The sequence below is a fragment of the Protopterus annectens genome, chromosome 9.part0 (assembly GCF_019279795.1).
Source record: "Protopterus annectens isolate FY-2018-M chromosome 9.part0, PAN1.0, whole genome shotgun sequence".
Classification (NCBI taxonomy): domain Eukaryota; kingdom Metazoa; phylum Chordata; order Ceratodontiformes; family Protopteridae; genus Protopterus; species Protopterus annectens.
The window spans coordinates 65,794,849-65,819,413 of NC_056743.1; the positions used below are offsets into that span (position 1 = coordinate 65,794,849).

At 41.1% G+C, this 24,565-nt stretch overlaps 1 protein-coding gene across 1 annotated transcript in view; it reads right to left on the reverse strand.

Annotated features, from left to right (window-relative positions):
* CD82 (CD82 molecule) overlaps positions 1–24,565 on the reverse strand; it is a 1,552,457-nt gene that overhangs the window by 545,119 nt on the left and 982,773 nt on the right. The window contains exon 4 of the mRNA XM_044082558.1: positions 22,129–22,253. Coding sequence (XP_043938493.1) covers positions 22,129–22,253 — 125 coding nt within the window. The remainder of the gene's footprint in view (positions 1–22,128; positions 22,254–24,565) is intronic.

Below are 24,565 nucleotides of genomic sequence, written 5' to 3' on the forward strand. Positions count from 1 at the left end.
TAGCCTTAAATTTAAACAAATGCTGTTCACCAGAGCACAATCTATGTTTATATAAAGCATTAGTATCTACACATCTTTTAATTTCAGACTTATGTTCTATGATCCTATCTTTAAGTCTACGTGTGGTTTTGCCCACATAGAAAGAACAACAAGTTATACAGGTAGCTAAGTAAACCACATGAGTTGTGGCACAGGTTGCTGTTACATTGAACCTGAACACCTTCTTGGTAATAGGATGTTCAAACATAGCTAAATGTTCACCATCAATATCATCACAACATGAACAATTATAACATTTTCGTGTTCCTGCGGTACTGGACAAGTGTGTTGTGGTGTTAGTGGGGAAGTCCTTATAACAAAGAACGCTTTTAAGGGTTCTCATGTTTCTGTATGCAAAAGACGGTGTATTCCCCAATATGGTTTTTAACTCTTCAGATGCCATTAAAATTAGCCAGTTCTTAAAAATAATATGTTTAATGGACGGGGTTTTAGTGCTAAATGAAGTAACATATCTTATCTTCACATTATCTTGGTTAGATGGATTAGGTGGGCCACCTCCCTGTGTTTCTATGGCGCCAGTTGACAAAACAGGAGCCAGCCTAGTTTTTCTCTCCTCTAGTACTTTCAATCTCTCATTGTTTAAGATGGTATTATCATATCCACTAAGAGTAAAGTCAGCTATCATCTCATTTAGCTGTTCAGAAAAGCTGAAATCTTCAGTATTAAACCTACTAACTCTGCAAAACTGGGACCTAACTCTGCCTTTGAAAATGTGTGGTGCATGCATGCTGCTTGCATGAGTGTATCTTCCTGCACAAACATCCTTTCTATGTAGGCTTGTTCTAAGGGAACCACCCTCAAGGTTCAAATTAATATCCAAAAAGGTAATGGTGGTTTCAGAAGAGCACATCTTAAACTTCAAAAAAGATGATGCTGAATTAATATACAGCATAAATTCATGCAAATCCCCCCCCCCAGATCAAGAAGCAATCGTCCACAAAACGTTGAAAAAACTTAATATTATCTTTATAAGGATTCAAACTACTAAACAAATGTTTCCTCTCCCACTGGTACAATACTAAGTTGGCATATGTATTGGCTACAGAGGTACCCATAGCCACTCCAGTGAGCTGGAGATATAGTGACTCATTAAAAAGGAAAACATTATTTCTCAAGACCACATCCATAAGTGTACATAATCTTTCAATTTTATGGAAATCTGGATCAGGGCACAGAGTCAGGAACTCCCTCAATAAATCTAAACCAACATCAGTTGGAATAACTGTAAACAATGACAATATCTAAAGTTACCAAATAATGCCTTCTCAAAGCCAGAGATGGCTTCTCTGCATCATACCAGAACTTTAATTTTTGAACAAAATCAATAGTGTCACGTAAGATAGAATCACAGTAAAGAAGGTATGGTTGAAGTTGTCTATGTAGATAAACTGAAAGCGGCTCTGTTACCCAACCAGCTCCTGAAACAAACGGCCTCATCGGTGGATCAATGAGGGATTTATGAATCTTAGGAATCCCATACAACTGTGGGGTAACTGGGCAGGATACAGTCAAATAGTTAAATAAATCTAAGTCTATATCACCCTGAATTTGTAGATCATAAATTATCATATTTACATATGAAATGCATTTCTTAACATCCAAACAAGTAATTTCCTTAAATGCAACTTCATCAGTGAGTAGACTAGACATGGCCAAAAAATATTTATCTCTATTCATAAGCATGACTGCTCCCCCCTTATCAGCCTGCTTTATAACAATATCTGTATTAAGCTCTAATTCCTTATATGCTTTAAACTCTTCATAGTTCAAATTAAAGTGTTTCTTATTATACTTGTTGGTATTCACATAGTACATTTGTCTTATTTCAGCTTCACATACATCATAAAAAGCTTTAACAATTGGTATGTTAACAGGGATAAAAGTACTAAGGCGTTTACAGCCTCCAGTTACTGTCTGTGCATTACCAAATAACAGTTTCAAATTTAGCAGTCTTGTAAACCTCTTAAGGTCCGTCAACGCCGAGACCAGATCATCCCCACGAGTGGGAATAAAATTTAGCCCTTTTGACAGAACAGAATAATGAGTCTCTTGCAAGATAAAATCTGACAAATTCAACGTACCTCTGTAAACTTCCGGCTTATTTTGCCTGTGCCTAAAGGGCTGTCCAGTTTTCTTTTATTTATTCTATTTAGTGCTTCAACACGTGTATTCGGCGTATCCCTCGAGTTAGTTATGCGCTCCTTTATTGTTTCTGGTTGCTCTAGCGTGAAACATTTATTGGAGAAATTAATCTTAGTCTGATGCATTTGTGGCATTTTTTTGTTATTAACCACAACATATGCGTTCTCATTGCTAACATTAGCATGTCTGCCGTCCGTATAGCTCTCTGAGGAACTTACATTACCTCCTGCTGACGTGGAGGACGTAGGGCGGGCAGAACCATCTGCTCCATGTTGAGAAGGGGTGGGTGCTTTTAATTCTGTACCCCCTTGATTTAATCGGACACTACTTGATCCAAAATAGTCAAGGGAATCCAATCCATCACCACGAGTGTATTTAGAGGTTGTTATATCACTTCTATTCTGTTTGTAGCTGTTTTCTCTAGGCCAGGAGAATATATTGCCTACTGTGAAGTCGTGTACATCACGAAGAAGCTTACGCTTTTTGGTAGCTTCCATCCTGGAGTCAAGCAGCTGCATTCTTTCCACCATATGTTCGTAGTTATCAGATAAGCTCACAAAAGCAGGCATAGTAACTAGGTCATTCTCCAATGATACGATTTCCTTCTTAAGATCTTCTTCAATAGTCTGGAAATAGTCATTCTTGAGACACATATAATCTATTCCTAGTTTAATGTTTAGCTGTTGCCATTTTTTAAGGAGCTCAGGGTAAGTATTCCCATATGAGGGCATTTTGAGGATTCTCAGCCCTCTGGGAACAATTCCCTTGTCTATGTAAGCAAGGAAACTGAAGCGCTGCCACTGCAGAAGCTTAAATGTACTAGTTTTCCTTTCCAACAATTGTACAGATTTGTTGAAGTCCAAAATTGCATCCTGGGCAGGTACAGGTATATCCATAGATATATTACTGGCATCTTCAGCAACAGTTAACAACGGGTTAGTCTCGATGTTAATCAGAGACTTAATGGATGTCATTGAATTTGCCATCAAGAAGCAAAAAGGCTGCCAAAAAAGAGACCTTACAAGTAGAAAATCCTCTGAGACTTATTTTTTATTATTTTTATATGTACACTAATTTTTTTATATGTACACTTATTTTTATATGTACACTTTTTTTGTATATATTATATATATCTTTTTTTAAAAAAAATTATTTTATATGCAATGTTTGGTTTAAGTCACGTGGCTTTTTGGCTGTCGGTCATGTGACTCAGACCTATATATACTCTGCATATGCATATGTAATTTTAGTATTGATGAATGATTATATCCGAAAGCTCTGCTCTTTGTAATAAAGTGTTTTTTTCTACTGGGAGTTTTGTTTGGCTTATGCTTTCAAAATATCCTTGGTAGGAACTCCTCTGAGGAAGGCTGCAGAGGTGGCTGTGGCCCTGGTGGAATGAGTTCTAATGCCTGTAGGAACAGTTTTGCCATGAAAGGAATAGCAAAAGCGTATGCAGTGGGCTATCCATTTTGAAATTGTCTATTTGGAAATTGGCTTCCCTTGAGCTCCTACCGCATAGGCCACAAAGAGCTGTTCTGATTTTCTGAAAGGCTTTGTTCTATCCAAATAATAACGCAGTTGTCTGTGGATGTCCAAGGAATGTAGTAATCTATCCCCTTTGTTTTGAGGATTAGGATAAAAAGTAGGTAAATGTATGGCCTGATTTAAAGCTACCCTGGATACCACTTTAGGCATAAAGGATGGGTTGGTTCGTAATGAAACTCTGTCCTGATGGAAGATGATAAAAGGCTGGACAGCCATGAGAGCCTGTAGTTCTGAAACTCTACGAGCTGAGGTGATAGCCAGAAGGAAAGCTGTTTTCCAGGACAAATATTGTAAATCTGATGAGGCAGCTGGCTCAAAGGGGGCAAGGTCAGTTTTTCCAGAAAGAAATTAAGATCCCAAGCAGGTATTGGTTGTTTCCTTGGAGGCCTTAAATTCTTAGCCCCTCTGAGGAACTGTCTTAAGAGAGGGTGAGAAAATAAAGGTGGATCAGTGTTGTATTTTGCAGAAATGGCTGAGGCATGGATTTTGATGGAGGAGAAAGAAAGTCCACTGCTTAGCAGTTCAGCCAAATATTGTAGTATTTGAGGTAAATTCGGTTTTCCAGGATCCTGGCCCTTTTTCTCATTCCAGACACAAAAACGTTTCCATTTTGCGGAGTAAGCTTTTCTAGTTGATGGCCTTCTGGCCTCCAAAATGACATCCTGCACCTCCTTGGAGAGTAGGGCCTGTTGTGATGCTAAGGAATCTTCCATGCGGCTAGATTGAGTGTTTTTTGCTGGCTGTGAAGAGTTTTGAAACTGTGCTGAGTCAGAAAAAGAGACATTAGAGGCAGGGTCCATGGTGGGGAATGCGTCAGGCTCCTCAGGAGTGGGTACCAGTGTTGCCTTGGCCAGTCCGGAGCAATGAGAATCATCTTTGGTCTGTCTGCACTGGTCTTTAATAGAACTTTGGGCAGCAGAGGAAGAGGTGGGAAGGCATAAACTGTCATTGATGTCCAACTGAAAGAGAGAGCGTCCACTCTCCAGGCCTTTGGATGGAAGATCCTTGAGCAAAATTTTGTCAATTGATGATTCTTGTGGGAGGCAAAGAGATCTATGTCTGGCCTTCCCCATTCTTGGATTATTTCTGTAAAAACTTTTGGATGCAATTTCCATTCGTGTGGATCTGTCATATTCCTGCTTAGGTTGTCTGCCAGCGTGTTTTCCTTGCCTGGCAAGTACTGTGCTTGTAGTTCCATTTGTAAGTCCATGGCCATGTTCCAAAGTGACATGGCCAGTCTGCATAGAGGGTAAGAATGTGTTCCTCCCTGTTTTATGTACCACATAACTGTGGTGTTGTCCGTTCTTATCAATAGTTGACCTGGTTGTAGAAGGTCCTTGAAGGCTATAATAGCATTTATTACTGCTAGCATTTCTTTTTGATTGATGTGAAGGTGCTTTTCTTTTTGGGACCATTTGCCCTGAATGCACCGATCTGTCATGTGCACCCCCCAGGTGTAGTCCGAGGCGTCTGTTGTGATAACTTGATTTGCTTGAGGCTTGCTGAATGGAAGACCTGTGTTTGTTTGACATGCTTGACACCACAGCAGAAATTCCTTTTGCAGACATGGAATTAGTGGTATTATTGTTTCCAAACTGTGGCTGTGTTGAGACCATATGTTTTTCAGGTACCATTGTAGTTTCCTCATATGCAGCTTTGCACATGGGATTAGTAAGATGCAAGATGCCATGAATCCCAGAGCCTACAGGATTTTCCTTGCAGTGAGCCTGGTGCAATTTGCTATGTTCTGAAGTATTGAATTAGTTGCCCCTGCTTCTCTGGCATGAGGTAGGCCATCTGGGTGTTTGTGTCCAAATTGGCACCCAGGAAAATTATCTTCTGAGAGGGTATTAGTCTTGATTTCTTTTTGTTGACTGTGTATCCCAGAGAGTTCAATAACATTATTACATAAGCCAGATGTTTAAGAAGAATGTGCTTGCTGTCCGCTTGGATCAGGCAGTCGTCCAAATAGGGGTATATTTGTATCCCTTGAAGTCTGCAGTAGGCAATTACTGATGCCAGGCATTTCGTGAATACTCCGGGCGCAGTAGATAAGCCAAAGGTCAATGCAGAGAATTGATAATGGGTTGAACCTGCAAGAAATCTGAGGTACCTTCTGCAATTTTGTCTGATTGGGACATGCAGGTATGCCTCCTTGAGGTCCAATGTTACCAGCCAAGACTCCTTGCCCAGCACGGGAAGAAGTTGCTGTAGAGTGAGCATCTTGAATTTTGGTACGAGTAGAAATGTGTTTAGGATGGATAGATCCAAAATAGGTCTCCAATCTTTTCCCTTCCGTGGCACCAGAAATAGCCTGGAATAAAAGCCTTGACCTTGTTCGTGCGTAGGTACCTCTTGAATAGCTTTCATGTTTATGAGATCTGTAATTTGCCTTTGTACCTCTGCCCTTTGATTGTGTGGCAGGTTTGGCATGCCTCTCTCATTTTTGGAAGGGTGTGAAAATGGAATTTGTAGCCTCTCTTTAGAACGTCCAGGATCCATTTGTCCTTTGTGACAATATGCCAATTTTTTGAAAATAATGCCAGCTTTCCTCCTAAAGGAGCTGCCATTTGAGACCTGGTTGGCATGCAAAGGGGAAAGTCATTGAGTTTGCTTTCTGAAAGATTGCGAGTTGTCCTCACCACCTCTTTGTGTAGGAGCTTGCCATTGTCTGCCTCTAAACGATCCTTGGGATTGTCCTCTGCCCCTCGGGCGCCTGTATCTGCCTCTTTGGGATCTGTCTATGGCAGGAAAGGACCAGTTTTTGGAAGGCCAATTTCTACTAAAACGTGGGGGTTGAACCTGTAGAAATTCTTTCACAGTTTGCATTGATTTAGCCTTTTCCTCCATTTTCCTTAATACCTCCTCAGCATTAGCACCAAATAGTACATCCTTTTGAAGAGGGGCGTGTAGTAATTTAGCTTTGACATGATCAGGCAAGGCTTGTTCCTTGAGCCAGGCATGCCTACGTATGACTGATCCTGTAACAGCAGCTCTACATGAGGCCTCTAGAGCATCAAAACCACATTGCAATTTATGCTTACCCACTTGTTCTGCACTATGCATCAAATCCTGCAACTCCTTCAAGTCTGGTTGTTCAGGTTGTGACATTTTACTTTTCAATTGTGATAACAAAAACTGTTGGTATTTTAGCATATGAAACTGACAGTTTAAGGCCCTCATGGATAAGGTAGCCGAGGTATATACCTTTTTTCCCCACCTTTCTAAGGATCTGGAATCTCTCTCGGAAGGCAATGGATTTTTAGCAATGGAGGCCATAACTCCCTTGGGGCCCGGTGAGATGGTTTCTGGGTCAGCAGCATGGCTTTTGTATAGAAATTGGTGCGAGTCAGGAACCCTGTAGTACCTGTCAGGCTTAACTGGAGCTGGAGGTAGAGAGTCCGGGTTAAGGCAGGCCTCCGAGTAAACATCATCTAGGATGTCCAAGACAGGAGGTATAGCCAGAGGCCTGTGCTGAGGTAGCAAGAGAAATTCCCTGAGCCTTTTCTTGGAATCTGAATAATCCTGGCCTTCCCAGTGGAAGTGTTCCCTTAAGGTATGCAAAGTTTCCCAAATGAGTAATCCTCAGGGGGGGATACAGAAGGGATGGACTCCTCCACATCAGAGTCTTCAAAAGGGGAGTAAGAATGTTCCTGATCAGAGTGCTCTGAAATAATGCAGCCCTGATCAGAGGAGGGGGAATCTTCCTCCACTCTGGGCCTTTTGTCCGGTGGGGGCTGAGAACCTCTGATAAGAGTAATTAAATCCTCAGCCATTTTAAGCATCTGTTTCTTAGGCATGGGGCCTGGAGATGGGCCTTGTGTAGCTGGTCTCTTAGAGTGCATGGCAGCTTTAGACTTTGTGAAAGCCTTGATGGAGAAAGAAGAGGAAGGTCTGAAGACCTTCAGAGTGGAGGTGGACCTGTTCACATTCTGAGTTTAAATGCCAAGAGTGGCTTCGGTATCTGTAGTCGGGGTGTGGGCCGAGGAGCCTGCGACCTCGGGCACAGGAGACACAGTCAAAGAAGTGTCGTCGGTAGTCGGGGGCTGCGTAGGCGCCTCGCTGAGAACTGGACCACATGTAGTCGGCTTTGGCATGGTGTCGGTAGAGGCCGCGGACCTCGTGTGTCGGTCCTTGTCTTTGCGTTTTTTAGACAAAACCGGAGTCGGAGTATCCGACGACATAGTATATAGTCAAATGCTTTCCTAAAATAATGCTGGGCGAACTCCGCCTGATGCTTAATAGCGCGTTTGTTGAATGTAGCACAAAAGTGACAGACCGAGACGTCGTGGTCTGGGCCTAAACAAGGTATACAGAGGGAATGGAAATCCTTATGCGGTATTTGCTTCCCACAAGAAATACAATTATTAACTTTGTCTGACATCGGTCTGAGGCAAGAAAAGTTTCCAACGGGTACTTAGCTTTTAAGAAGACTTCGGTTTCCAAATTTTCGTAATCTCAGGAGCTGGCCAACTGGCACTTGCGAACTGCTTCTGCTTCGGGCACCGGGCGGCAAGAAAGACTGAAGAAAATGGCGTTGGCTGGTTCCTTTATACCCCTGTCGCACTGACGTCAGGGAAGAAGCGACGACAACCGACGCCGGACCTAGACTTTGGAATTCGGCCGACCGAGGACCCGCCTGACGGCAGGAGAACCCATCTGTTATGACTGCAGCTGTATGCACGATGAACATCTGAGGAAATATATATGTATGAGTAATAATTGCTAAAAGCATTTCAACCAAATGACAATTAAATAAAAAAACAGAAATGGGTATCTTTATACTCAAACTTTTTTGCACAATTTGTAATAACAAGTATGTCTGTATTTAAAGGTAAACTTTAAATTTTAGAGGTGTATCTGTTAGCGAGACAGTGACATCATCTGGAAAAACACCTGCCCTCACAGAGTTCTTTTAAATGATTCTACCTGATGAAACAGCCTTAAAACTGGCATCGCAATCAAATTTAATAATGTGGGTAACCCAGCTGCATGTCTCTTCTGATTTTGAATATGTAGGAAGTCTTCCTCTATAGCTATGCTTCTTACCAGTGCCCTTCTGTTTAACTGTATATATGGTTTTCCTATGGCAGCAACACAAGAACGGAATGCCTTCTTGTATTTAAAATTCTGCATGCAAGTGGAAAGGAAAAACAGGACATCTGTGCGACAATGCAAACGCAGATGTAACACGACAGGTGTGTGCGCCTGGACCGTTCTTAAAGAACGCCCTTACAAACAAAAACAGTATTTTTTTTTTTAAATTAAAAAGTAAATGTGACAGCCCCTTGACAAGTGAAGATTTTATTTTTTCTGGACAATACACTGTCCAGAAAGGCACTCTGTTTTCCGGACAGTGTTCCTTAATTCCAGACAGTCCAGAAGAATTCCAGATGGTTGGCAACCCTACCTGTGATGGCAACTAAGACAAGGTGGAAGTAACTAAACATAATATAATTCAAAAACTGAGAAACTTGAAGCTCTTCATTATGGATTGGAGAATATGATGCAAGCACTGAAAATGTTTTTAGTCCCTTTCATTTTATATACAGGTCAATCATATTTTTCTTATCAACCAGAGATGAAGTGGTAGATGGTAATTAATAAAGCATTGCAATAATTTGCGAGGGGAAAAGGGAAGAGGTAATTGGGATAAGCTCATTCTAGGGCTGTCTGACGAAGAGTTATTTAGAATTATGCAGTTAAGACTCGTGTGTGTGTGTGTGTGTGTGTGTGTGTGTGTGTGTGTGTGTGTGTGTATATATAGATATATATCTATATAGATCTATATCTATATATATAGATATAGATATATATTTATATATATAGATATAGATATATATCTATATATATATATAGATATATATTTATATATATAGATATAGATATATATCTATATATATATATATATCTATATCTATATCTATATATATAGATATAAATATATATCTATATATATAGATATAGATATATATCTATCTATATATATATCTATATATATATATCTATATACATATATATATCTATATATATCTATATATATCTATATATATCTAAATATATATATATATATATATATATATATATATATATATATATATATATATCACTCAAGCAAGTGGAAAAGGATTTTACTGAAACATGGGGGTGGGGGAAGAGTTTGAAAATTAAAGAAGCTTGTACTTTAGATGCAAGTCCATAAAGAAAATGACAACACAATGAAGAATCTAAAAACTAATGCACAAATTCACCAGGATATGCAGTAATAAAACTAAAAAGAAAAAAAAAATACACAGACTCAACCAGCCAGAAGTCACAACTTTAATGGATTAAGCGCTTTCATCTCATCTCCTAAGAATTCATTAGAATCTCCTGATGAAGACTCATAAAATGAGAAGAACGTGCTTAATCTATCAAACTTGCATTTATTTATTTTTTATGATTAGTGGGCGGTTGAGTCAGTGTATTACTTTTTATTCTAAGAACTAAGCCAGCAGCATGGCATTGGAGAAAGGAGAGTTTAATAACTAAGATCCATGTAGGGTATAGACAATAGGGAAGAGAGGGCTGAAATTTACTGTAGGAAATCTGCAAAAGAACCAAAGTATTGGGAGCAAATAAAATGAAAGTAAAAGGCAACAGAATAAGATGAGGTTAAACAGAGGTCTGGACTGAAGGTTAAAGACGGCTTTCCTGTCAGGAACCCCAAGAGTATAAGCAAAAGAAAGGAATAGGTTCATAGGTAGGTACTAGGCTATTAGCCCTAGGGCCTATATAAGCCTAGCCAAAAAGATACCCTGGCTTTCACCACCCAATAAAATTATTTTCCCGTGCCCCTGTCGAGCAGAGCCACAGAAGTGATCCCTGGGATGAATTTCCTATTTCCCATCCAAACATCAAGATGTTTCTTGAAAAGTGCTAATGAGGAGCTCTGTTTGACATAGACAGGTAGTCTGTTCCAGAGTATGGGAAGTCTCTGGGACAGGAATCTATCCCTCCAGCATGTTCAGTTTATTGTGGTGACAAGGTTTAGGCCCCTAGAGCGTGTAGCTCGGAGGGATTGGGATTTCTTTAAGTGGCGCATGTCCAACAGCTTTGGGTTTGACATAGCTTTGTATGTTAGGCAGAGATCGCCTCTGAGTAGGCCATATGTGACAGAGTAAAGCTGGAGTTTTTTGAGACGGTCTGCGTAGGGCATCTGTTTGAGGCCAATAATCCTCTTTGTGAGGAATTTCCGTGGCCTTTCCAGTTGTAGAGGTCTTGTGAGGTACATAACAAAAGGGGCGTTGTACTCTATAATGGGTCTAATGAGTGATGAGTAGAGGGGAACAATGACCTCTTTTTTTCCTGGATGAGAAAACCTTTGTGATGAGGTGAGCCATGTAGAAAGATTTCCTGACCACTGTGGCGATGTGATTATCAAAGGAGAGACTACTGTCCACCTGTGTCCCAAGGTCTCTTATCACACTTCAGCATTAAGAAGACTACCATTTATGTGGTAGTTCATGGGTACAGAGTTTTTACCAAAGGGGATGACAATACATTTTTTGGCATTGAGCTTCAGGCCATGGCTTTGACACCAGGCATCTGTCTCAGTGAGGCCCTTTTGTAGTATTGTCCACATCGTTAGGAGTTTCGATTATGGCTCCTAGTTTGCAGTCATCTGCAAACTTTGTTAGCCAAAGACATTCTGCGTTAGCCTGTACTTAAGAGAAGTAGATACCAAACAGGAGAGGACCCAGGACTGAACCCCTGTGGTACTCCACTTGTCACTGGTCTGAAGTCGGATTTGGAGTCTGCTACTTTCACAGTTTGGGTTCTGTCCATGAGACAGTTGGCAACCCATCTTGTGACATAGGAATTTATACCTAGTTTAGTGAGCTTATCTATAATTCCAGAGTGGGGGATGGTGTCGAAAGCCTTGGTGAGATCTAGATAAGCTGTGTGAACCACCTAACCCTCATCTATTGCTTTGATGACTGCTTCAAATTAGTCAATCAGGTTTAGGAGACATGATCTGCCTTTTACAAACCCGAACTGGGTAGGGCCAAGAGTTTGGAAATTACCAATGTCTTTGTTTATGAGTTCCATGATGATACGTTCCATGGCCTTGCAGACCAGACTCGTCAGGCTAATGAGGCATTAGTTCTCAGGGTCTGTCATGGCTCCCCCTTTGTGGAGTGGGATAACCGTCGCGGTGCACCATTCAGTGGGCACAAAGCCTGAGGTGAGGCTATGATTGAACATGGTACTTGGGCAGGGTGCCAGTTCATTCTGTAGTTCATGTAGAACGCAGCCTGGGATATTGTCAGGTCCCATGGATGCTGTGTTCTAGGTTTTGTAGAGTTTTTTTTTTTTTTTTTTTTTTTTACCTGTGCAGCCATGATTACAGGAACTTTGCATTCTTCCGGTATAGAGATGGGCCCTCTAGGGGGTGAGAGGGAGTTAAAGTTAGCACTGAACCTATCAGACAGAATGTTGGCAATATCAGTTGGTTATGTATATTTAGTGCCATTGTGCTGCAACTGAGAGCAAATCTGAGTGTTGCCATTGAGATTCTTGAAATAGCTATAGAATGCTTTGTGGTTGTCTTTAGAGTCGGTGGCAATTTTGTTTTCGTAACTAGCTTTAGAGGATTTTATGAGTGATCTCAGCTTCTTACTGAAGTTGACCAGTGAGTTCCTCCAGTCATGGGATTTTACTCTTTTGCAACAGTTGCTTTCTTCTGTTGTAGAGTTTGTTTATGGCAGAGGACCACCAGATTGGCTTCCTTTTTTTTGGAAGACAGCATCTTGGTTCCATTAGGGATAGCATGATCCATGCACTCGTGTAAGTGCTTATAAAGTGCATTTATGTAGAATTCAGCAGTTGTACCTCTATTGTCCGTCTGCATGGGTGTCATGAAGTTTGCCACTTCTGTCTTAAGAAGTATGAAGTTGGCTTTGGAGAAGTTTTTTTACGGTGGTTTCCCTAATTGGGGTGGGGCGGATGTGGATGTCTAGGGTGATTAGCTTGTGGTCGGATCTGACCAACGAGGAATTGACCTCTGGTGTGGAACACCAGTTGCCCATGTTGGTAATGACCAGGTCTAGGATATTGCTGCCCCTGGTGGGAGTGCGAATAAGTTGATCCAAGGCATGGGAATTTATGAATTCCAGAAAATGTTGAGCAAAAGAGTTGGTACACGAGTAGTTTTCCCAGTTAATGGGTGGGGTAGTTGAAATTGCCCATTATTAGGGTGCTGGGTTGTACCCTAATACTTTCCAGTGTATCAAGAAATGAGGAGTGGGAATCCTGGGGTATGGTGGGAGGTCTATGAAAAGCTACGTGCATCCTGTGTCCTGCTTTTATGCAGGAAGGTGCTCTAGAAAACTGAAACAGTGTATTACAGAACACAGATCTGAGATTAAAAGGAAAATAGGAACAAATGCTTTATTCAAACACATTTTGGAGTTACAACAGTAATCCAGAAAAACCCAAGGGGTGGAGATATCAATAAACTGGAGAATGCTGAACTGAGCTGGATATTGGAATTAAATGCAGATTTGACCCCAGGACTGAATGGGGCTGTAAGTTTAAAACCCATTTTACTTAAGAAACAAATGAGCTTACATTAATAATTTTTTTTTAATTTTATCAACATGTTTTGAATGCTTTTACTTTGATTGGTTGGCTATGTCAGATGTTATGTATTTAAATGATTTTAATTAAATTGTCGGTTACACACCGATGAAGGGGAACCCAAAAGCTTTGTTTTCTATTTGGTTTTATGATTAAACTAGTGAACATTTCTGTTGTTCATTTTTTATTTCAAGTCTTATTCGCATTGAACACAGATTCCTGCAGTGTTTTCTTGTTTTTGTATCTGTTTTGGGATTGGGAGCAATAAACATGTCATTCCTTTAAGGCTAAAGCACTGCATGCTGTTTCACTTTTTACTCTAACTTTAATATTACATGGAAGTAGGGGGTCTATATCATATCATCGAATGATTAATTTATTGAATACCTAATCATCGAACCCTAATCGCCAAACTACCTATTCACCAAACTGGAACTCATCAAAATGTTTTCATTGGCCAACACCATAAAAAAATGTAAGCTTTTTTTTACGTTTCTGCAGGGGGGCTGTGCCCTCCTGTACCTTCCACATCCCATACAAATTAAAAAAAAAAACAACTCTGAGATTGCACTACAATGAAGTAATGGGTAAATCATGGCCAGTCAGCATGTCAAGTCACACATTTACCTTTTGTGGTATTGGCCAACTAAAACATTTCGATGATTTCCAATTCGATGAATAGGTCATTCTGTGAATAGTTAGTTCGGTGATTAGGGTTCGACGATTTGGTATTTGATAAATTAAGTGTTCGACAAAATGATATAGATCTTGAAGCAGGTACAGCTCCATGCACAACGATATAAAGTACTATGATAATCTCTCTCCAGCCATAACCCATATCTTGCTATACATTCTCACCATGGATGTCAAGAAATTTAGCTCAAGGGTAAAGGTGAATTTCTTGACATCCATGCCTCACCGCATAACCGGGGTTTGATAGGAAACCAGATCACAGACAACTATGTTACTGGGAATATAAAGCATCCCCTTTACTTTTTACTTTCCTACAGTGTTTCCTCATTTTCTTTTCACTTTTTTGTACCCTTATGTCAACAGATTCCTCCTCAGCCTCTGGCATATGACCAGTCCCCCCCTTCAGTTTTTAACACTTTCTGGTTATTATTATCAGCTTTACTATCAAATGCGGATTTATTTTTTAGTTCTTGTTCTTCAGCTCCATTCACTTCTTCCCCTTACAACTTTGTTTCATTAATTATTACATCCCAATTCACATAAGCATTGACAATTTTCTGTAGATTTTCATATTTTCCCTTTCTCATTCAGAAATGTGCTCATCTCCCTCAACTATTACAATACCTTCTTCTCAATATATCAGAATGAAATTAAAAATGCCTTTTTATTAACTTCTACATACAAGTTTATAGTCATTTGCTGTTTGCCTTTTTCCCTGAAGTGATTACACCTCTCAAATGGAAATTTATTAAAAGAACTAGCTTCCTTCATTTTTTTTTGCCACACCAATTTATTAGTATACCTTCACATTTTTTATTAAACACTTGCTAAATGACTAATTCCAGTGTCCTTGAAATTCAAGGTCAGTCATGCCTCCTATTCTCCATTCAACAATCTTCTTAAATCCAGTCAAGTCTCTTCTAAATATAATTTGATTTCTTCCTCAGAAATATCATCAGTGGAAAACTGCAGTGTCAGTTTCTTATAAAGTCACATCAGAAATGCAATAATTTTTCCACGGCTTCCCATCTGGCCAATAAACAAATCCACAGACATACACACCAAGTAACGGGTTTCAAAAGTCAAATCTGCATGATCCTTGTTCCCTAAAGTACTAATGGCTGGATATCAAACATTTTAAATTCAAAGCCTTTCTCCGATATCTTATACCTGGCCAGAGAAGCTCATCTTTGTCTCAGACCCTCATTGTTGGATTGTTAATCAACTCTTTTTAGTAAGCGGAACATTTTCTGTCTTTTTTTTTTTTTTTTTAGTTCTGCAGTGTGTGTGTGTGTGTGTGTGTGTGTGTGTGTGTGTGTGTGTGTGTGTGTGTGTGTGTGTGTGTGTCTGTGTCTGAGCACCAATCCCATAATGCTTCCATGTCTCTCCCTCCCAATCCCTGTGCATGATCTATACCACCACACCTCTGAGTCAGGGATATTGCTCACCAGTTTACAGTCAGGAAGCAAATCCACGGCAACAGCTTTGGAATGGTCACCTTCAGTTTGCAGTGGAAATGTCTTCTCTGTGATCTAACTTCGGCTGTAACATTCACCTGAAACAGGTTCACTTTCTGCTCATCATCCAGTCTTCCATTAGAAATCGTAGTGTGTATACAAACAGTCTCTTTCCCAGACAACATACCTTCACTTGTTCCCTTCACTTTTCATAATCTCCGGTATCTTGGATTCATTGTCTTCCATACCTCTGACAGGAAGCACTCTCCAAGGTCTCCTCAGAGAGAGAAGAATTTTTCCCGCACACTGGCTAAATTTCCAACGATCAGTACAAATACCAGCTCCATAAAACAGACCACAGTCCTAGTGGAACTAACCTCATCAACAAAACAAACTGAATAAATAAAGTACAGTTGTGTACACTTACTATAAATGTAGATGTTCAAGTTTATTCACTGTTGCAGTCATCACCTGTGGGTTATCCCTGCTGTGGTATCCCTCGGCTGGCCCAAATACCAGAGTCAATGTTTTTCTACATCGGCTGCTGTCGCTTGCTGACTGTCAAGGCATCAGTGCTATAAAGCAAGGCATCTGGCATCATTACATCAGTTTTTCTTGTCCTAACCAGTCAGAAGCCCAAGTAATATGGTAAAGAGGTCCTGGTGGCTAAAAGCCACCTAGAGAAGCTTATGTCTCCCTAAAGAAAGGAGATATAAGGGGTAAGGAGGGAGGAAAACCAGGGCTGCAACAGTGAATACACTCGAACATCTAAGGGTACACAACTGTACTATGTTCTTCGTGTTTCACTGTTGCAGTCATCACCTGTGGGAGGATTCCCAAAGCTGAGAAGAGGGGTGGAAGGATTAGCAAGAGATCTAGGCATGGATCAGCAAGCCCTGCAGAAATGCAGAGGCAAACCCTGCCCTAGCCTTAGAAAATAGAGGTAGGTGGTAATACCTGGTAAAGGCATGGACAGACGTCCAAGTGGCAGCTTCCTGGATGTCCCTGGTGGGAACTAATGCTGTGGAAGTGGAGGCTGCCCTAGTGGAATGGGTTTGAATAGATTTAGGGTGGGGTTTCCCATGTAATCTGTAGCAGAAATGGGTAAGTGTGATATCCATTTGGAAATGGTTTGCTTGGAAATGGGTTCCTCTCTGGCCCTGGGGCAAAGCTGACAAGTAGTTAGTCTGTTTTCCTGAAGGGTTTAGCACAGTCCAGATAGTATCTAAGCTGTCTGTGCACAGCTAGTGAATGCAAAATTCTTTCCCCCTTGTTTTGAGGGTTAGAAAAGAAGGTGGGTAGATGTACGGCCTGGTTGAGAGTCACATTAGATACCACCTTGGGCATAAAGGAGGGGTTAGTCCTCAGGAAAACCCTGTCTGCATGGAAAATGTTGAAGGGGCTCAATGGCCATCAGTGCCTGAAGTTCTGTGATAGCTAGGAGAAAAGCAGTCTTCCAGGAGAGGTATCTTACTTCTGCAGAAGCAGCAGGTTCAAAGGGTGGTAAGGTTAGTTTTTCCAAAATATAACTCAGGTCCCAGGCTAGTGCAGATGGCCTTCTGGGAGTTCTGATATTAGAAGCCCCTCTGAGGAATTGTTTGATCAAAGGATGGGAGAACAGGGGCTGATCTGTGTCAAAATGAGCTGAAATGGCTGAGGCGTGGATTTTAATAGAAGAGAAGGAGAGGCCACTATTAAGTAGCTCCGCTAGGTAGTCCAGGATAAGAGAGATGGAAGGTTGAGAGGTATTGCCCCCTCTAGACTGGCTCCAGGAGCAGAATCTTTTCCATTTTCCAACGTATGATTTTCTGGTGCTGGGCCTTCTGGTCTCTCTGATAAAATCTAGGGCCTGTTTGCTCAACAGGGGCCCCTTGTTTGCCTTTAGAGTATTAGCCATGCTGATAATTTGAGAGCCTGATAGTCTGGGTGTAGCATCCCCCATCTGAGTTAGAAGATCTGAGATCAGGGGAAGCTGCCCAAGAGGCTGCAGTGTCAGGCTGTGCAGTAAGGGGTACAAATGTTGTCTGGGCCAATCTGGAGCAATGAGGATGGGCTTTGGTCTCCTCCCTTATTTTGATCAGTACCTTGGGAATAACAGGCAGAGGAGGGAATGCGTATACAAAGAGGATATTCTAGGTGAAGGTCAAGGCATCCACCTTCCACGCTAGGTGGTGATGCTCCATGGTAGAGAATTTATTTAGCTGATGGTTGAGATGCGAAGCAAAGAGATTCACCTCCTGAGTCCCCCTCTTCTGAGTGATCAGTAGAAAGATTTTTTTTTTTCTGTGGAGCTGCTATTTGTGGGGGTCCAATAAGTTCCTGCTTAAGTGGTCTGCCACGGTGTTGTTGATCAATGGTAGGTATTGGGCTATTAGGTGTAAACCCATGGAAGAGGCTGTCAGCCAGAGGTTCATTGCTAGCCTCCACAGAGGGTAAGATTGGGTCCCTCCCTGTTTGTTGATGTTACCACATTACTGTGGTGTCTGTTTGATAAGGAGAACCCCTGGCTTGAAATGGGGGGGGGGGTTGAAGGATGTCAGAGCCTTTTGTACTGCTATCATTTCCTTCTGGCTGATGTGCAAGGGAAGGTGCTGGGCATCCGAAAGACCTTGGGTGCACCTGCCTTCTAGGTGAGCACCCCAAGAAATGTCTGAGGCATTTGGTGGTAATGGTTTGCCCAGTAGGGCGAAGGGTGAAGAGAAGACCCTTGTCTTGGCACAGGCCCCTGCCCATCACAGAAACTTGGCCCTTGTATAGGGGATCAGAGGTAGAGAGGTCTTTAGAGGTTGAGAGTGCTGACACAAAAGGTTCTTTAGATACCACTGAAGTTTTCTCATGTGAAGCTTGGCCAGAGATATTAGAAGGATGCAAGATGCCATGTATCCCAAGGCTTGCAGGAACTTCCTCACAGTGAAGTGACTTCTGGAAGCCAGCTGAGAAAAGTAGAGAGGCAGGAAGCACTGCTTTTCTAGGGATAAAAAGGCCATTTGGGATGCTGTGTCCAGCAGTGCTCCCAAGAAAATGATCTTCCTGGAGGGTGCTTGCTTTGATTTCTTCTCATCGATGGTGAACCCTAAGGAAGTTAGGAGGGTTTTGACAAAGAGGATGTCCTGGAGCAGCTTTTCTTTGCACTCTGCCTAAATGAGACAGTCGTCCAGATAAAGGTAAATCTGTATGTTTCTTTGTCTGCAAAATGCTATGGCCGGGGCTAAGCATTTGGTGAATACCCTGGGAGCAGTAGATAGGCCAAAGGGTAGCACAGAGAACTGAAGGTATTGTGAGCCTGCTCTGAAGCCTACGAATTTCCTGCAGGATTCCCTTATGGGGATGTGGAGGTAGGCATGCTTTAGGTCTAGGGTCACTAACCAGGCATTTTTTGTCAGCACAGGCAGCAGCTGCTGCAAAGTTAGCATTCTGAATTTGGAGACCACCAGGGAGGTGTTCAGACTAGATAGATCCAGGATGGGGAGCAAAGTGCCCTCTTTTCTGGGAACATGGAATACTCTGGAACAAAAGCCTTTGCCTGTTTGATCTGGGGGAACAGGTACTACTGCCCCCTGGGATATGAGAGTTTGGACTTGTTTCAATGCCTCTGCCGACTGATTTAGAGGCAAGTATGGGTACCCTCTTGGAATTGGGAGTTCGTTTAAAGAGAATTTGTATCCCTGAAAAATGATCTTTAAGACCCATTGGTCCTTTGTTACTGAAGGCCAATTTTCTTTGCAGAGGGAGAGCCTTCCTCCTAGATTTTGGCTTTTCCTTTTAGAAGTTGTGGCCTGACTACCCCTGATAAGGGAGATAAGATCCTTCACCATTCAAATTGGATATGTTCATGCTCTAAATTAATACCCAAGAAACATTCAGGGATAACCTAACTTAACTGTATCACTTCTAGCTCTGTCTCTTACTACTACCTACACATTTTTTCCATCATATTCCATACTAGTTAGCTCATGTTACTCAATTCCCATAATCCCATAATTAACTTCCAAAGTTCACACAGCTTTATCTGTAAATTTACTTACTTCATGCCTAGTACCTTGGTTCAGCAATGTATTGACCTTAGTCTTACCATATTTCTGCTTAGTTTCTTTCCATACTACGTGAAAATTTCCACGTATGTATTGTATTGTATTTCCATCCATTCTGTATATTCCTTTATTGCATGTTACGTAATTACTTCAGAAGTATGTATACTTAAAATGTGATCTGTGTTTATCTTTGTTCTTACTATTTGTTTACTTAAAACTTTTTTTTTGGGAGCTTTTCTCCTCGGGTCTCTGCTGAAAAAGGGCTTCTAAGAACCCAGACAGACTAACCTGGTTAACAAATGTAAAAACAAAACAAATAAATAAATTTGGTCTTGGGGTGGTAGAGCAAGAATAAGATGGTGACTAGAGGTAGATTTTCTAGGAGTGGCCCGGCTTCTAGGCCTAAGAGTATCCATTGGTCTGAGAGAAATGGTAGTCGGATGAGAAGACGTCAGTTTTTGTCTAGAATCAGTAGTGCAAAAGGCCTACTCGGAAGTCGGTGCATGCGTCCTGACTCTGGATCAAACCGAGGCAGAGACAACCAAAGGTTCGGAATACGAAGATTTCTGAGGCATACCGGACTCCGAAAGGGTCTCTGTAGAGGCCTGCGTAGATATCATATCGGGCATCGGGGGGGCTGCGAAAGCAACTCACTGAATTCCGGAGAACTGACAACCTGCTTAGTGGTAGCGTCGTTGGAAGGCTTAGCCTTGTGTGGTCTGTCTCCATCTTTATCTCTATGTTTTTTAGGTATGTCTATGGTTTGTTGGCTGACGGATGCCATTTCGGAATACGAAGAATGAAGGCGAAAATACCTGTCACAATAAGAGCTCTATGATGAATGGTTCTCGCATTAAAGAGGGCACAGGACCGGCAACGGGGGATGTCGTGGTCTGGGCCTAAACAAGTGACGCAGTATGAATGGAAGTCTCTGTGTGGTATCTGCTTTCCACAGGTGAGACAATTGTTAACTTCTTCGGACATTGGTTAGTGCAAGAAAAAAGGATCCCCAACAGGGTACTTAGCTTTAGACATTTTCAGCTGTAATTCAAACTCTGGTAGCAACCGACCAGCACACTTGCGAACTGCTTCTGCTACGGGCTCCACGGCAAGAAAGACTGATGTAATGGCTTCGGCTGCCTTGCTTTATAGCACGGACACCCTGATGTCAGTCAGGAAGCGACAGCAGCCGACGCAGAAAAACACTGATTCTGCTATTCGGGTCAGCCAAGGGCTACCACAGCAGGGATAACCCACAGGTGATGACTGCAACAGTGAAACATGAAAGCATCTACAATTAATAAAGACTATAAACATCACAGATACAAAAGAAAAAGAAACAAGGGTCCTTAGCAGAGCAGCAGAGAACTCTGTTACAGAATGAAGATCCAGACAATGTACAAAAACCTTTTAAAACAGCCAATGCTCATCTGCGCTAAGAGGAGTTAGTTTTTGGGGTGTGGACACCTTTTGAGATGACCTCTGCAATTTCCATGAGAGTTGTACCAGGCATGGCATACCGAGACAAAGACCAGGAGAAGACCCAGAACACACTGGCAGTATTCCCTATCTGTTATCTTAAAATGAATTGTAATGAGCTGGCTGCTGCTAGAGACAGGGAAGTCTTGATCCATCCTGTTCAGCCTGAGAACCCAATGACCCTCACACCCACCTGATAATCCAATGACCCTCACACCCACCTGATAATCAAGTCAGGAAATAACGCTGATAATTACAATACATTCCTGTAGTTTAAAAAAGCAAGTATACATGAACCATGTGGGTACTTTAAGGTGAAGGACAAAAACTGTTCTAAAATTTCAGTTACAAATATTTAACTTTGGTAAAATTATCTGGTTGAATTGGCAGACTAAAACCTTCTGCAAATCTGTTTCTGCTAAAAAATCTACTGATGGTATCAGCAACATCCTCTTGTCCAAAGGAGGAAGGCTAATTTTGCTTAAGCAAGTTTATTAAGGTGCTTGTAATTAAACACTCTGCAGTCTAAGCAAACAGAACAAGTTAAATCTAACAGCAGTGTATCTAGGCTTAAAGAACAGATGCTAGTAAAATGAAATGCATACAAAAAGAAAGATCATGGCAGGTTAACAGGCCAATGTAAAAAAAAAAAAAGTTCTCATGGCAACATAGACTACAGATGCTGACAAAATCGAATTCAATAATGGGCCAATTAAACATCCATACTAAAACAGCTGAAAATGGACTGGAATCAGTATTTACAATGGAGAGAAACGGAAAGCCCAGTGTGTAAATGAAGATGTCCAACTGTCAGAATTAGGAAAAAAAATAGGGAAAAAAAACAGTAAAATTAGTCCCCCCCTTTGTTAATCTAAAGCATGATGCACCTACTACTAAGATGCATTTCTGAATCAAAGAATCACCAACCATGCATTCTTAGAGCAAATTCTGTCTCATGTTTCTGCTGTTCTCCCCCCTACGTTTTCTTGCACCTAAAAGCATTACATCATTTACAGTTAGAGTAAATTTATTACTGATTTTAAGACTGCACTGAAGTTCTCGTTACGTTAAAGAAGTAATGCAGACAGTACACTTACCAGACCCAAAAGACACTTTACTTCATTGACTGCTCCAAGACAGCCCAAGAATCCCATAACCATTGTCGCTGAGCCAACCCCCATGAGAACATAAGAGCCGATCTTCAAGGAAGTGTAGGAGTCTTCTACAAAAATAAATAAATAATAAATATGTATGAATACTACACAGCAATGTGCTAACTACTGCTTTACAAAGGTACACAGACTCAATAACTTGCTAAAGGAAGAAGATGAGGGCATGAAGAATATGCAAGATACTGCTTCTACTTGTTTATGATAACTGCATTGTAACAGTAAACTTCCAAACTAGACAGCATGCATTAAAATCAAAACTGATGTACATTGAAATGTACTGCATTTCAATGACATCTAATAACAGATTCATCTTTCAGCAAGCACTCTGACAAATATGTAAGGAAACTTACCTGCGTGCCATGGATCATCCAGACACATAAGAGCCATCAAGTGGACAACTGATCAGTCTGAAGCAGCATGAAAAACTAAAGGAGAGTTGAGGAATGAGAAGCTGCTCATAATGGAAGGGGATGTCTTTAAGGAGTACATCTGGCTTGGGACCACTATCCTCAAAAGGCCAACTACACAGCTGTTATTACTGAAGCAAGGACCACATTCACAGAAAATACCTCGGCTACAATGCAGGACTGTAGGACTAGCTAGTGAACAAACCATGCATTTCAATGGTGTAAACAATTGTTCAAACCAATGCTGTCAAGTCACATCTGACTCCTACAGTTACCCAATGTACAGCCATAACCATCCACAGTTTACTTGACAAGTAGATAAACACACATCTGTTGATAATTTATGAGTTGCCATTCCAACTACTACATGTCTTCAGGATCTGGAAGTAAACTGAAGTACCTGGACAAAACCCACATGAACACAGGCAGAACATAACTGCTCCACACAAAAGGCATCCCCCAGCTGAGAACTAAAGGGGAGAACCTCTTGTTATGAGACAACAACATTACTCAGTGCGCTACTGTACCCACCCAGCAGTTTAACGCTGCTGCCTCATATCTTACCAAACACGGTTCAGTCTTGATATCCAGTTAATACTTGTACAGAGTTGACACGTTCTTTCCCTGAGTGAACTTTTCTCATGGTACTCTGGTTTCCTGTCTCCTTCCATGTATACCCTCTACCCTACCTCTGTGGTTATGGTTGTGCTGAGAAAAGGTCCTCAAGTTGGTTACATTTCTAGTATCCATTTTAAATCGAGTTGCTGGCTACTGAGACTTGTCTGCATATATCAACTGGACACAAGCTGATTTAAGTATATTTTTCTCTGCACTTAAGATTTGAGTTAGTAAATATTGTGTGTCTTTGATTCACTAAATATTGTCTCTATCTCTCTGCAGTTAAGTTGCCTGAAGTGTGAAAAAGTGTAGGCATTTGGGCTCTCAAAGCTGATAGACTGCTTTGAAATTCCTTTGTTAGTGTTAGTTAGCTTGGGGTTTCTGCTAGCATTAAAATCTTTGTTGGTTACATTTCTAGTAATCAAGTCAAGTCAAGTCAAATTTTATTTATATAGCACCTTACAGACAAAATATGCCACCAAAGTGCTTTACAAAGTTACAAAAATAAAATACAAATTCAATCAACATACATTACTAAAAGCTAAATCATAAAAATAAAGTCTTAAGATTTAATTTAAAAACTGCCACTGAAGAAGACTGCCGAATATAAAGTGGAAGCTCATTCCAAAGTTTTGGAGCTGCAAAAGCAAAAGCTCTATCTCCCCTCGTCTTTAATCGTGACCTTGGGACCTCAGACAAATCTTCAGAGCGAAGTGCCCAAACAGGTACATAAGGATGCAACAATTCTGATAAATAAATTGGGGTCAACCCCTTTAGAGCTTTAAATGCCAATGACAAGATTTTAAAGCGAATTCTATAGAAAACAGGCAACCAGTGTAAGACTGCCAATGTAGGCATGGCATGATCAAATTTGTGTTTGCCTTCCAAAAACTTCCCAGCAGCATTTTGAACAAGCTGCAAACGGGACAGGGCACCCTGACTCACACCAAATAAAATGGAGTTACAATCACGTAAACGTGAAGTTATAAAAGCATGCACCACAATTTCAAGATCACATTTAGACAAAAAAGGTTTCACCTTAGCCAAACGTCTTAACTGATAGAAGGAGGATGCCACTACCCTATTAATATGACCCCTAAAACAGAGATCTTTATCCATTATTACCCCAAATTAATAACAGAATCCTTCAAATAGGGAGTCAATTCACCACAATCTATCATAACAGAATCATTATAACGCCTGGAACCAAAAACCATCACTTCTGTCTTTCCTTCATTAAGACTCAAAAAATTTTCCACCATCCATATCTTAAGCTCACGTAGGCAATCCAGAATCTTCGATAGTGATCGACCATCAGACTCATCCAAAGGTAAATA